Source organism: Oncorhynchus mykiss, chromosome 16 (genome assembly GCF_013265735.2).
Source record: "Oncorhynchus mykiss isolate Arlee chromosome 16, USDA_OmykA_1.1, whole genome shotgun sequence".
NCBI lineage: Eukaryota > Metazoa > Chordata > Actinopteri > Salmoniformes > Salmonidae > Oncorhynchus > Oncorhynchus mykiss.
This window is the reverse complement of record NC_048580.1, coordinates 45,569,744-45,585,509: the sequence shown is the minus strand read 5'-3', so window position 1 is coordinate 45,585,509 and position 15,766 is coordinate 45,569,744. Positions and strand designations below refer to the sequence as shown.

General features: G+C 42.9%; 1 protein-coding gene across 1 annotated transcript in view; it reads right to left on the bottom strand.

Annotated features, from left to right (window-relative positions):
• Nucleotides 1-15,290, bottom strand: part of LOC110492107 (inactive dipeptidyl peptidase 10) — a 34,657-nt gene extending 19,367 nt beyond the window's left edge. The window contains exons 1-5 of the mRNA XM_036947035.1: nt 15,139-15,290; nt 7,004-7,118; nt 6,168-6,263; nt 5,481-5,575; nt 4,747-4,818 (exon numbers count right to left, since the gene is read on the bottom strand). Coding sequence (XP_036802930.1) covers nt 4,747-4,818; nt 5,481-5,575; nt 6,168-6,263; nt 7,004-7,118; nt 15,139-15,246 — 486 coding nt within the window. The 5' untranslated portion in view covers nt 15,247-15,290. The remainder of the gene's footprint in view (nt 1-4,746; nt 4,819-5,480; nt 5,576-6,167; nt 6,264-7,003; nt 7,119-15,138) is intronic.
• Between the last annotated feature and the right edge of the window lie 476 nt (nt 15,291-15,766).

Genomic DNA, 15,766 nt, shown 5'->3' with positions numbered 1-15,766 from the left:
CACTATGTCCTGGGATTTCCTATGATCTTCTGTGTAGAAGAACCCCTTAACCTTCTAGCGACTCTTGTGTGGCTTGGGAGTGTCATAGAGCAAAATATGTGCGTGTTCGCAAGAGTCCCTGCTTTTCGTAGATAGGTCACATCAGTTTGTAACTAAAACTGTTCTTACTTTAAAGATGTTTTTGTGAGAAGAAAATGTGTTTGGGATCCGCCCTTGTCTCATAAACATCGCTCTAACTCAGTTAATCACACCAATTAATAAAAGAAAATAACATGTTATTGGTCTCATACATGTATTTATCAGATGTTATTGTGGGTGGAGCACAATGTATCAGCGGATGCAACAGATGTCGACGGATCCAGGAGGTGAGAAGTCCAAAACGTGCCGGCATTACCGTGGGACCAACAAATGACTACGGTAAGTGCCTATTAAGCCCGTTACAGGGTTGACCGTTACGGGGTTGACAATTTCATCTTAAATCAACCATAAATCCACTTGTAGTTCAAACGTTTCTAGCCTGTCTATCTATGGGGTAACAGGGTTGTTGCGATTTGTTCGACTCGCTCAGTTTTCCACCAGGAAACACCAGAAAATGGCCACAAAGAGCAGAACCAGGTCATCTGCTTTTACATTATGATTTGACTATTAGATGTCCAATGTTCCTTTGGATTCTTTTTAGAGTGTGCAAAGCTGTCATCAAGGCAAAGGGTGGCTATTTTGAAGAATCTCAAATATAAGACATATTTTGATTTTGTTGAACACTTTTTTGGTAACTACATGAATCTATATGTGTTATTTCATAGTTTTGATGTCTTCACTATTACTATTCACTATTAAAATAGTAAAACAATCCTTGTCTGAGTAGGTGTTCTAAAACTTTTGACCGGTAGTGTATGTGAATCACTAATCACATGAAATAAATAATAATCTTCAGAAATGACGTTCTCAAAACAGCAAAATAACGAGGGCTTAACGATGAAGGTGAAAAATTTGAGAAATCAAATTCTTAGACAAATCTTCCTAGAATTCACAGAGGGTTCACTGAGGGTCGTGTCAAAATGCTGCATTTTGTCACTGTAGTAAGTCTTTACTCATAAAAAAAATCTGAGTTATTGAATTCTCTATGTGGTCTAGATTAAGGGGACTTCATTTAATATAACAAGCTTTTAAAATGCAATATTGGTGCACAATTTCTACTTTAAATATCAAAGGGAAGCAAAAGGGACTAATTTTGTGGAATGACCCAGTACACACAATACAGGGATAATAGATTTCTTCCCCCAGCCCATTGTTAGTACTAAACCTGCATTTCTCTCTGGTAGTGCCTCAATATGCTGTCTTTGATACAAGCACTTCATTGTCTGTAACTGCAGAGCAGACCAAACCCTCCAGTTGTATTTCCTTTCTTTCTAAATTGCACAGTCTTGGCAGTTTCCACCTGTCTGGCTCTGGCTGCATTTCCTCATCCCTTCCACTCTATCTCCATCCATCCTCTCCTTCCCCTCTTTTTGTGTCAAACAAAGGGAACAACTCTCACAAGCACTGACGCAAACACACGCATGCATCAACGCACCCACGCAGACACGCAAACACACACATGTATCAGACTATTGGTCATGTTGAGGAGAGATTGAAACCTCTGCTACACAGGAGGTTTGAATTTGTTCTCTCCCTTATGCCCCCCTCCCCCGCCACCCGTACTTCTAACTATACCACCTCTCTCAAAATCTATTTATTTTTCGCCCACTAGGCACAAACCTCCCCAAAGCCTCACAGCTAATATGAAATCCAGGGGAGAAGCCTTTCAACTTAACACACAGCCCACTCATCCATTTCCCACCACTGCAGCCCTCTCCTCTAAGCATCCATCCCACTCATTCTTTTACACCCCTTCTGATTGATTTCGATTGGACAGGGTGATCTAGGGGCGAATGGTGCGTATCAAATATTTGTTCTCCCCCTATTGCTACTGCGTCTCTCTCTCTCTCTCTTCTCTCCCTCTCTTCTCTCTCTCTCTCCCTCCCACCCTGCCTCTCTCTATCTCTCTGTCTCACTCTGCCATTCTCAGCGGCACACCGCTCCTCTCCCCAACAAGAAAGCCTGTGCTTGCGGGCAAACGGCTATTGTCAGCATAAAACCCCTAGAGATAGAGAGAAAAAAGCGAGGTGGAGATAGATAGAAAGAGTGAGGGAGTGAGAGACAGGCAAAGCAAAAAGAGAGGGAAAGACGGATCTTGTCGCAACCTGATCTGTTTCACCGGTCTTGTGCTTGTCTCCACCCTCCACCAGGTGTCTCCCATTTTCCCCGTTATCTCCTGTGGATGTATACCTGCGTTTTCTGTTTGTCTGTTGCCTGTTCGTCTTGTTTTTGTCAGGTCTTACCAGCGTGTTTCCCGGTTCTCCTGTTCTCAAGTTTTTGTTTTCTAGTCTTCCCGGTTCAGACCTTTCTGCCTGTCCTGAGCCTGCCTGCCATCCTGTACCTGCCTGACTCTGACCTGCTTTAACAACCTCTGCCTGCCCTCGACCTGCCTTTTGCCTGCCCCTTTCGAATACTAAATATTCTGAGAATCAAACTGCCTCCTGTGTCTGCATCTGGGTCTCATCCTCGTGATAGATCTGACTCCATTTAATATTATAGTAAAACCAGGTGCAACCAAGTATTATGTGTTTAGCTAACTAAGATCAAGAAATGGTCATGAGAAGCGAACGCAAAACTCAAGTATTATTTAAGAACTTTGTAAAATGAATGATACCATTATACAAGGCATAATGCTCAAGCTACAAAGCATTATGAGAGAGAGAGAAGAGAAGTCATAGCCTGAAAAGCCATGTCCCAAGAGTCCATGGGGTGGAGAGAGTATCTCACCAGCGCAGGTCAGGAACAAAGAAGAAAAAGGCAATGAATCTGATGCCCCTTTGTAACATCTGAGCTGTTGACCAATGGCATTACTCTAAAGTTAACCTCCAATCAGATATCAGACCTACAGGATGTAAAGACAACAGAACATCTGCTTCTCAAAGGTGACACAAGAGAGGGTTGGAGAGCAACACAGAGAAGGCTGAATTACTAAGACAACACAAAGGAAATCCTTGCATACAGTGTAGAGTCACTTTGGGAGCTGGGCCGCCCTACAAAAGCTATATGGTATGATTGTAAACTACTAAATAAGAAAACTTAGGAGAGCAGATCCTAGAGCAGAGTGAAAGAGAGAGGGAGAGAGAGAGAGAGAGAGAGAAAGAAAGAAAGAAAGAAAGAAAGGGAGGAAGAGGGGGAGAGAGAGGATGAGGGAGAGAGAGAGCAGATCCTATACACTCTTTAATAAGGTGGAAATTGTGCTGAAGGACATTACCCGTATATTACACCTCTTGCTCCCTCCTTTGGGGAAACAGGAAGCTATTTATTAAGCGACTGGATATTTACAGAAGGAAAGGGTTGGCGGGGGAAACAGGGAAAGCTATTACAAGGGAAAGAGAGATGAGAAAATGCATGTGTTATTAGAGTTGTTTGTTATGCTGGGGTTTGCCTCAAACCACCTGCAATTGTGCATTATACATTAGACTCTAGTATAAGCTCCTCATTAACATTCCCCACCAAACCAGCAGGGCGATTTCATTACTGCATGCAGCTCCAACTTTAACACCCCATCTCCCTCATCACATCTCTGCCTCCCCCTCGCCGCACACTGCTATCTACATCAAACTGATCCCTCTCTCTCAGCCACCTAATTCCCTCCATTCTTCTACACCACTTCCCCCATAATTACCTAGTCTGAATATTCCCCATACATTTTGCCCGTGATTTGACTATTGGCTGTGTCTGAATAGCATGTAAAACATGTAAAACAACAGAACGACAAATCTGTCGACAAATCTGTCGTTCTGCCCCTGAACAGGCAGTTAACCCACTGTTCCTAGGCCGTCATTGAAAATAAGAATTTGTTCTTAACTGACTTGCCTAGTTAAATAAAGGTAAAAAAAATAAAAATGTAAGACTGCTGCAGTACTGTAGTAGCATCACTAGTTCTCTATTTTAAAAAGCGCATTCACACATAGGAGGACCCTGTACCGGGAAGAATCTACTTTCACCCTGCTCCCACCTAATCTCTTTCTCTCTCTCGCTCTCTCTCTCTCTCTCTCTCTCTCTCTCGCTCTCTCTCTCTCGCGCTCTCTCTCGCTCTCTTTCTCCCTCTCTCTCTCTCTCTCTCTCTCTCTCTCTCCCTCTCTCTCCCCCTCTCTCTCTCTCTCTCTCTCTCTCTCTCTCGCTCTCTCTCTCTCACGCTCTCTCTCTCTCTCTCTCTCTTTCGCTCTCTCTCTCTCTCTCTCTCTCGCTCTCTCTCTCTCTCTCTCTCTCTCTTTCTCTCGCTCTCTCTCTCGCTCTCTCTAACTGTTTCATAAGGGACTTTCCTCCCCCTCGTTCATTCCACTGACTGTAAAGGCTGGATTAGAATGCATGTCATTATTGTACTACAGCCACCATGCTGTGCGGAAACAGGCGTGTCGTTAGTCGCAACAGAAACAGATTTGACTCAACTGATTTTCTCCGATGGTCTGGAATAAGCTTGTGGCGCTGCTGTGCAGAACGGTGTGCGAGTGAGTAGGAAACCACATGGCATGCAAGTCGTCTTTGGTGTCATTGGGTATTACTACGGCTGTGACTATGATAATTGATCCGAATGATTGACACTGTAAAAAATACGGGAAGAGCAAGCTATGAGCATGTTATTTGGTCAAAACGAGCATCACTCACTGGCTGAATGTTGTATGCCAACAGGACAAACCTCTTGTCTGCAGACACATGGAACTTTGTGGTCGTCAGGTCCTGGAAACACGGAATGAACAATATATCAACAACATGCATACCTCCTAAAATTAAATGATACACGTGTCAGTAACTTACTTGGATCTCATATTAGCCTTAACCTTCAAGAACAACATCACCTCGGGGCTCATATGGATAATGTCAGGGATTGCACTTGGAAAGCCACGGCCCTAGGTGCAGTATCCTTGCCTATATCATCCACTGAACGCTAAATACTTTTGTAGGATGGCAACAGAGATGATAAACTGGTGAGAGCCAGAGAGGAGACTTCTCCCCATCTTGACAACAGAACGCCGCGTAGCTCCTAGGCAATGACCCAGATAGGTTTTTTAGCATCGCTTTGCCAAACCAGGCACTCTTCAAAATGAGGCCCTTGCAAGAAAAATCTCTTTGAAGCCATATGTTGAGGGCTTCAACTGAACAGTGAGGGAACCAAATAGACCTCCTCTACATAGCTATATTAGAGTGAAAGTTACTAGTGCTCTTTTTTCTAAAACTACAAAAGTTTGAACAGTCATTCTGTATCCTCTCTCCATCTGGGAGACCCTGTCAGTCTATTGAACGGTCCCATTTGTCTGGCTGTCTCTGTAAATGAGCCAATCAATAGTGGAATAAGTCTCCTCTACTGTAGGGCCCCAGGGCCGTAACGGGCCGTTACTCACCAGGGAGCTGTTGTCCAGCAGGGTAGCTGTGAGGTTGGAGTGGAGGCTGTAGGACAGGATATGGCCCTCTCTGGTTCTGAGAGCAACCTCATTCTCTGGAAGGGACAACACAGGTCCAAGGGAAATGTGAACCTTTTAGTTGGTTCACTCGATTCCAACATGAATGGAAGTTTGCATAGGCTTCCCTACACATGTTGTATCTTCTTCCCCTCCTTCGGGTCTCAAGGTTTATCAAATCAAATGTTATTGGTCACATACACGTGTTTAGCAAATGTTATTGCGAGTGTGTTGAAATGATTGTGCTTCTAGTTCCGACAGTGCAGCAATATCTAACATGTAACATCTAACAATTTCACAACAAAAACCTAATACACACAAATCTAAGTAAAATAATGGATAAAAATATATAAATATATGGAAAAGCAATTTCAGAGCGGCATAGACTAAGACGCAATAGATAGTATAGAATAGAATGCAGTATATACATATGAGATGAGTAATGCAAGATGAGTAAATATGATTCAAGTGACATTAAAGTTATTAAAGTATCCGGCACATAACTGTTGGTTATTTGTTCTTAAGTTTGACAGTAATATCTCACTAAATCTCCTGATACTGAGCTTTCAGATATCAAACAGGGGCAACAGGATAATCTGGGTTAGCTCAGATAGAGCTAGAAGCTCTTACCATTCAGCCAGGTCACACAGGGGTCGTGAACTGTATACTTCTCGTTCGCCAGATCCTCCATGGTGAAACGGGATTGCAATAATAGATGAGACTCATCTTCCAGAAAGAGAGAGGGAGAGACAGAGAGAGAGAGAGAGAGAGAGAGAGAGAGAGAGAGAGAGATAATATGACATTTGAAGTGTCTCTATTCCTGTGGAACTTTTGTGAGTGTGATGTCTATTGTTCACTTTTGTTTGTTATCTATTTAATTTGCTTTTGCAATGTAATAATATGTTTCCCATGGCAATAAAGCCCTTTGAATTGAATGTTGAGAGAGAGAGAGAAAGAGAGAAGGAATGGGAAAGTGGGAGAACGCTAATGGGGATAAACCCTCTGTTTGTGTACACCATATCCACCCAGGAATGAACATGAAGCTTGCTCTATTTCACACAGTCCAATGCACAGCTGTTCCTGGACAATAGCCTCTTCTTAGCATAGCACTGGAGTCTCTGCTTTTGTCTGAGTGTCTTTTCAATGCAGAGGAACTTTGTGTTTATCCTCGTTGGCGTGTTTTGTCCTATAGGTAATGGTATTGTTGATATGTTTGTCTGATGGAAAGCCTTGTGAGTCCGTTCCCACTCCTCCTCCCACTGCATCCTCTCACCTCCTCTCTCTCTCTCTCTCCCTCCCTCCCTCTCTCTCACTTCCTCTATTCTTCCACTCTCCCCCTTCACTCCATCCCTTGCCTTTATTCCCTTCTGCTCACCCTCCTGCATTCAGATTCTCTCTTTCTTTTTCTACCTTTCCTTCCCTCCCTATTCCTTCTCTTCCCTCTCTCACTCTGTGTGTCCTCTTACCAGGTGTGAGCATGATGACTGAGAGGATGACCAGCGATAGAACACCCACAATCACCACCATGGCGATCGCAATTCCCTTCCAATTCCGTGGTGGACCAGTAGAAGCATGCATGTCCTGCCAAGAGAAACACACACACATAGAAACACATGCACATACACAGTGATGAGCGTTGTGACACACACACACATAGAAACACATGCACATACGCAGTGATGAGCGTTGTGACACACACACACAGCTGAGGGAGAGAACATTAGTGCTGCTTCGTTTTCGTAGTCTCACAGCGGGGTTTCTCTGTCAGACAAGCGGATCTGCTGTGCAGGCTACAGGGAGACTCTGGGGGAATAAAAGCTGCTCGAAGCCCTTCACTATGACAGCAATCTGTGTGATTTAGAGTGATTCTCCTTAAAGCAGAGCGAGAAAGTTTGCCAGTGAAAAGCTTGAAATTAATTGCAGACTATATTTTCTGTCATGGCGTAATTTCTCGATACTGACGCCTCATTTCACCTGTTACAGCTTTAATGGGGCATATGGTAGGGGTTGGGAGGGAAGGGGAGGGAGGGAGGGAGGGGGAGGGAGGGGGAGGGAGGGAGGGGGAGGGAGGGAGGGGGAGGGAGGGAGGGGGAGGGGCGCACTTTCCATGAAAACTAGAAGACCAGGAGACAGTCTGCAAGAAAAGCATTTGTTGGAAACATCTGTATAGAAGTCTGTGGTGCAACATGATAAATCAAACAGACTTGACGGGAATTGAACAGAACGTTTAAGAACACAAGGTGAAACATAAATAAGATTGAGCATTAAAGTACAAGAAACAGCTGCCATAGGAATATTATGTCTGTATATTTTCATCAGATGCTCCTTCGAGCTCTGCTAGGAAGAGAGAGCCATGGTATCAGCAATTAAAGATAACGGCAGACGAGCTACTCTGTGATCCCTCAGAGTGTCTGCCTGTCTGAGACCGGACGCTGGAGCCCAATGCTCACTGATGTGTGAGAGCTCAATCACAGAGCAGCCATAAAGCTCGGCTTTCATTATGGCGGCCTGCCTCTGTAGCCTGGCCTTGTCCTTAGAGCCACAGAGCCACGGGCGGGCTGCTGTCCCCCATCACCATCACCTTCCTCCAGGCCTTGATGTGGCCTGGAAACAGCCATGCGGATCGCTAGTTGACAGATTGCTGATCCTCCATCCAGCCCTGTGTTACACCAACTGTCTCTGAACCGTCACTATACAGCAACTTTAGCACTCACACACACACACACACTAATTTCTCCTTATGCAATGTACAATCCCCAATCTTGGTCACACATACTCAGAACCTGTCTGCACACCTGAAACATGTGTGAAATGTCTCATAATGGGAAAATGGGGAGATAACGAGGAGACAACTCCTATACCTTGACTGGTTTCCAGTATAGATTTGATTTTATTAGGATGCCCATTAGCCGATGCCAATGGCATCAGGTAGTCTTACTGGGGTCTGACACATACCAAAACACATTAACATGTAGTGTGCATCTATCAGTTACACATACAGTACATGTCAGTACTTACACACAACAAGTAGGTCACATGGGGGAGTGGCGTTGTGCCGTGAGTTGTTTCTTCATTTGGTTTGCTATTCACTTGCGCTACATGAGATGGAAGGGAGTTCCGTGCAATCATGGCTCTGTATAATACTGTACATTACCATGAATTTGTTCTGGACCTGGGGACTGTGAAAAGACCCCTGGTAGCATGTCTGGTGGGGTAAGTGTGTGTGTCAGGGATGTGTGTAAATTAGACTATGCAAACCATTTGGAATTTCCAACACATTAATGTTTCTTATAAAAACAAGAAGTGATGCAGTCAATCTTTTCTCAATTCTTAACCAAGAGAGACTGGAATGCATAGTATTGATATCAGCCCTATAAAGAGCTAAATGTGCCCCTCTGTTCTGTGCCAGCTGCAGCTTAACTAGGTCTTTCTTTGTAGCGTTTGACCATATAACTGGAAAATAATCAAGATAAGATAAAACTAGAGCCTACAGGACTTGCTTAGTGGAGTGTGGTGTCAAAAAAGCAGAGCATCTCTTTGCCGCAGACAGACCTCTCCTCATCTTTACAAGCATTTAGTCAATATGGTTTGACCATGGCAGTTTGCAATCTAAGGTAAGACAAAGTAATTTTGTCTCCTCAACTTCCTCAATAGCCACACCATTCATTGCCAGATTCAGATGAGGTCTGGGAATTAGGAAATGATTTGTATTAAATACAATACTCTTAGTTTGACAGATGTTCAGGACCAGTTTATTACTGTTTATTACTGGCCACCCAGTCTAAAACCAACTGCAACTCTTTGTTTAGGGTTGGACTGACTTCACTACAGTAGCTGTGGTTCCTGACACGTATAGGGTTGAATCGTCAGCATACATGGACACACAGCCAATGTCTTATCTTTATTAGATCATCCTGGCTCCGGTTTCATAACACATCCATATTAAAACCACTACTTGCTGGGCCAGTAGGGACAACCCCCACCGCGGTCCAGAGAGATACCAAACCAATCCAGGCTGTAACACAACCCGGCTGTGATTGGGAGTCCGATAGGGCGGCGCACATTTGGCCCAGCGTTGTCCGGGTTTGGCCGGTGTAGCCCGCCATTGTAAATAAGAATTTGTTCTGAACTGACTTGCCTAGTTAAATAAAGGTTAATCATAATAAATTGATGTGCAGGCAAAGTCCTCCCAACTTCATCGACTGTGCTTGACTTGCTTCTTCTGGGAAGTATATGAGTATCAGACTGGCCAATAGCTTCCACCCCCAGACCATCAGGCTGCTGAATAGCCACAAGTCAGCTAACTGCTCCCTCTGTCCCCCTCTTGCCCCCTGGACTACCACCCCTCCCCCCATTGCTGCTCCCCCCATGGGTATTCTACATTTACCCTGTCCCCACCTCCCAAATGGACATTTATCATTGCTACAGTTGTAAATGTGTATATATTATTATTACTATTCTAATCTCATTTTTTTTACCTGCACTTTTGTAGCTTGGAGCATAAGAATTTCACTGTACCTTGCGATTACATATGTGACCCTGTGCATGTGACTAAAAAACGAATCGAATCTAATCTAATCTAAAGCAGACACACACACACACACACACACACACACGCACGCACGCACGCACCCACACGCACCCGCACACACACACACACACACACACACACACACACACACACACACACACACACAAACACGTCTCTAGCAGAGACGCATGGTTAACCTAATTCCTTTGCTCTGATGAATCTACTATAGACAGTGTTTTGATTTCAAAGTCCTTCCCTAATGACTGCATACAACACTCTGCTAAAACATCCGCCCTAATGGGATGCACCGCGACAGGAGGCGTGGTGCATAAGGCTACGCTTCCAATTAAGGCTGCATGCACCGTTGTAAGAAGATAGAGAGGGAGAACCCTGTGCATGCTGGCTGGGGGAAGAGGGAGTTTTGTCAAAGTTGTTGCAAAAGAGACACAGATACAGGAGACAGGAAGAGAATCCCAAGTGTGGATACACACAGCCAACACAGTCTGGGTGGATTTCAGTGATGGTGATGCTAAATCTGAGGAATTGATGATCCAACACAGCACTGGCTGCCAGAAGAGGTGGACAGATGAGGGATTAGGTCCTGTCAGTGAGCAACCTGCTCAGGCTTGATGTTAATATCAACAGCAGGCACACTTTCTGCTGACCCAGAAAAGATCCACATGAAATGAAAATAAATGAATCATGTTTAACACACTCCTCAGTGAGCCATCCATCCGAAAGAGAGCCGAGAGGAGCCTCCAGATAAAGCTTTGATGAAGCTGTCAGTCAAACCGAAACACGGACAATCTATTGCTATACAAAATGTAGATTTGTAAGGGCAACCGACCATGGATCTCTTGGGGAGAGCACCTTGCGAGAGTCCTCCACAAACATTTCCAGTGCTGACTAAGTTCATTCCATGAGTAAGAGGTAACAAAGCTCCACTCCCAACATGGCAAACAGACAGAGCAGATCAAGGGAATTACCCTCAACAAAATGAGATGATTGATACCGTGTGCAGCTGAACAAGGTCCAGTGGGAAACAATTAATAGAAAGAAAGCAACCCGTAAAAGGGACTTTTAGATGGACGGACCACTGCAGAGCGTCCCTCCCCGTAAAATATGACAACTTGTGGAATCACGGGACATATACCCCGACCCCTTCACTGAGAAACACAACTAACGATTACAGGTAACAGCCTCTTCTTTAAACGAAACACATGCTGTATGTACATTGTAATAAATTCATTGTATTGATTGGCTACAGACTCAATAAGAGAAACCACACAACATACAATGAATTACTCAATTTACTCCCAATGCACCAGAGCTAGTTGGTGGGAGATTCCATATGGCTGTTAAAAATTCATGAATTAGACTCTGGGGGATCTCCTTAACTCCTTGTCGGTCTTTCATTGGAACAGGTGGTGAACATACCATAATAAATCATCTGAAGCAGAATCACACAACTTGTGAAGCTACTGTTGACATGTTTTTTTTTAACCTTTATTTAACTAGGCAAGTCAGTTAATGGCAAATCAGTCAATGACGGCCTTGGAAAAGTGGGTTAACTGCCTTGTTCAGGGGCAAAACGACAGATTTTGTACCTTGTCAGCTTGGGGATTCGATCTTACAACCTTTTGGTTACTAATCCAACGCTCTTAACCACTAGGCTACGCTGCCGCTGACTCTCATCTACATATGGTCATTTCCATGTAAAAGTTCATAGGAGTGTATCAAGTTTTGCGTCAAATGAAAGCTAAGACTGTATATTTTTGGGAGATTAAGGCATAGATTCCTTTTTCAACCATTTTCCACCCCCCCCCCCCCAAAAAAAAAATTGTCATAGGTAAAGACTTTGGTATCTGGATAAACAGGTGGAAAAGGGGTCTTAGAAAACATCTACCGAGAAAAGTCTTAAAAGGTATAAGAAATACATTAAAACACAATCATATTGACGTAAAGACGTTTATATTTAGTTTCTGAGAAATTGTTGACCTTCTGTAAATTGAAGAAATATTGCCTTGTGCTTTGTAATTCTGTTACCAAAAACACACACATCTTTATGATGTTTTCAAATGTCTCTCCCTCATGAGGAGGGAGGATAGTAACAGAAGTAACAAGTAATGGTAGACCTATCAATTAGTTATAGGGATTTTACTGATATACATTTCTTTATGAATTAGTAAATTATTTAAACTCCTAATTCCATTACCAAATTGGAAATTTACTGCAACTGAATTGGCTACAATGGGAAATCATAACAGTCACAAACCACAGTTGGGTCACCTGCTACTGTCCTCCCTTCCACTGGCATCCTGTTAAGTTCAGCTCAGAATTGTTTTCTTTGTCTTTCTGTTATCTGGTGGTCAAACCAAGAGTGTTAAAACAGTCTGGAAAACCCCTCCCTCTCCCTCTCCCTCTCCAGTTAATATCAACTTTCCCAGCTCTTACTGGGAGAGTTGAAATTTGGTCATTCCACCCTGGCCTTGATGTTAATGTCCATAAATGGACCGAACTGGACCAAATCTGAACCTAGCATAGTTTGGATAGCACAGTACAGTGCAGTCCAGTACAGTACAGTGAGTAGAGTACAGTAGAACACAGTAGAATACAGTACATTACAGTATAGTGAGTAGAGCACAGTAAAGTACAGTACAATACAGAACAGTGAGCAGAGGGTGGGGGCAGATCTTTTTCCCATCATATTTTGGTGGGTCATAGAGGAAAAAATCACTGTTTTATAGCTCATCTCATGCTATTGTTCACATTTTGCCATGAGGCTTAGACAAAATGTGTCTGTCTTAAAGCTCATTTCCTGCTGCTCTACACAACTTTCACAAGGCTGAGAGACAATTATGCCGTTTTAAAGCTTATTTCTTGCAATTCTACACATTTAGCTATCATATGCTTTCTGGAGGGGGGGGGGGGGGGGGGCAATCAATATTTACTTCCTTGCTTGCCTCACATCCTAAAGGGTTGTAGGTAGTAGGCTATGGATGTGGGGGTTGAGGAAGCTGACAAATTTGCCCTTTGGGATAATACCACATAATGCAGCACTTGCCTCATTCACATGGAACAGACACTGTTTTAGCCTCCTCTGCTGCGAGGCATTCTCCTTTCCCTTTCATGCATCCCACCAAGCATTATAAAATGACTGTACAAAAGGGCTCTGGGTGGGTACTGTATGACTGCTGCCCCCCCGACTACTCCTCCTCATTGTCGTGTCTGCCTTGGGGAGAATGGGGTGTGATGCCACTGTAAAGCATGGGCGAGAGGAGAGATGAGATATGAGAGAGATGTGCGTGTCCTTTCAGATCCTGATGCAGGCACACACGACTGATAAATACAGCCTGAATGTTCTGTTTCCCCAAACCCATCACAGATAAGAGCTCCCTATCTGTCTACAGAAGTGTGAAATCTGTGAAGACAGAAGCAAGCACTGAGGTGCAGGAGCTACATGAATTGCTTTGCTGTGTAAAATAAAAGGCATTGATTGGGACTGGGCCATAGCACAGAGAGACATTAGCCTGGGAAATGAGAAGGGATATGGATACACTGACTAGTGTTTGTGGCTTCCTTGTTTAAGCTACAAAATTAAAGGGATTTATTCTAAATTGAGGGGATATGTAAAAAAAAAAATCCAAACTGGCTACTTCAGACAGAAAATACATATAATGTATATTCAATTATTTACATGTCACACACTATGAAACATACCAATACAACCTAATACAGCACTGATTTAAAAAAAAAAATGTTAACAGTCTGACACATGATTGGTCAGCCATATGCATTAGTGCAGCTCTGAACTGAAATGCTGCCATGGTTCAATTGCTGCTGTCACTGAGAAGGTGATGGGTGATGTGTATTATTAGTTAGACAATTTGTCAGGGCTATAAAGTATTGCTGTACTCGAGATGAAAAGCATACAGCAACAGACTAACTAATCTCCAGGGGCAATGTAATTCTCAGAGAATTCATTAAAAAAACGTTTGAAGCGATCAGCAACTGTCCACAAAGATGCAACCCGACTACCGTCACATGTTGTGACTGACATTTCTTGGTGTCAGCAATTCTGCGACCTATTGACAGCCTACAAGTAGGGCTTCATAGCATGCAAAAACTGTTGCAACTTCTTACTTCTCTGTTTGGATAGGCTCACAGAACTGCTGAATGGGTATGTAGTGGACATAATTCATTACAAAGGGGCAAAGAAATATGACATTAAAATCAGTGGCAAAAAAAGTATGAAATGTAAAATGCAGAAAAACATAGGGTCTGGCGATAAATAATAGGCTACTTTGATATTCAGATTGTACATCAATTTAATTGAGTGGGTAGATTGCTTATACACTTTATACAATTAGGCTACAGAATAAAATTGATTGTCCATCCATCCCCTGCTCATTCACACTCTGTGATTGCAGAGCTCTCTTTATCAGCATGCAGTATAAATATATAATAAAGTAAGATCCTCCCCTTTGGCATTGGTAATCCGGTCATGATTTCACTTCAGATTACGCTACAACTGAACAGGCATGTCAGATCTATTCACAAAACAAACATAAATATTTCAATCGCGATAACCGGAATGTATGAGGTGTATTCAAATCTACATCATTTAACTGTGTCAGTTTAACAAAAAGTCACCACATTAAATCAGTTTGCGATAGAAGAGACGAATGCTGATATGTTTTGGGCTACAATGCACGACCACTGCAGTCAGAGCAGTCAGAGCACAGAAGCTTGTTCAGGAAATGGCAGTATGAATGACATATTTAAAGTATGAATGAAAGATTAAAACGCAAAAACAGATACTTATCGATAATCAAATCATGTTGATTTAAATGAAAGACGCGGACTGGTCACAACAGAGAAATACTAACAACAGTAGCCAAAAACACATACGCGCACAATCACGCACACGCGCAACTTCAACGTTTATGCATGCTTATCAGAGAGCTGCATCAATGATATTTACACAGATACAGCTCAATGATATTTTACAACAAAAATAAATCGTGGAAGCAACTTAAAAATAATGAAACTATTCACTAAGCCATTTACCAGGTCCGTGGTCATGTTCTGTTGAGTAGTGGCAATCATTTTTGCTGTCTTCAACAAGCGTCTTCCTAGAATTAAATCGTGCTCCTTTAGCGTTTGGTCTGCATGCATGCGTTGTTCGCACGTTGTCCAAGTGAAAACATTGATATCTCTCTCTCTCTCTCTCACTCTCTCTCTCTCTCTCTCTGAGGGAGGAAGAGTTTTGTGTGTGTGTGTGTTGTTTTGTATATGGTCATTTGAAAATACTTACTGATTTTCCACCCATACCACTGATTAGCTCAGAAATTAATCAAGACAAGGTCAAAACCTCTGTCTCAGCAACATTTCATGGTCATACCCACTTGCCCAGTGGGTAAGTATAACATCCCAATAATACATTTGACGAATGAATGTTAATTAATACTAACGCATAATAATTATCATAATAATCATCATCATTAAAACGTAATATTGATTATTGTGGATTTTCCCAAATTTTCATTCATATTTGCCACATTTTATTTAGGCTACTGTTGCTTGCAGGACTGTCTGATCCAGGATCAGAGCTAAGAGGTAACCGTTTTATGGAGCTGCTGGCCCTTATACGCGTTGACGTATAGCTACGTGAAGAACGTCAGTTGATATTCATTGG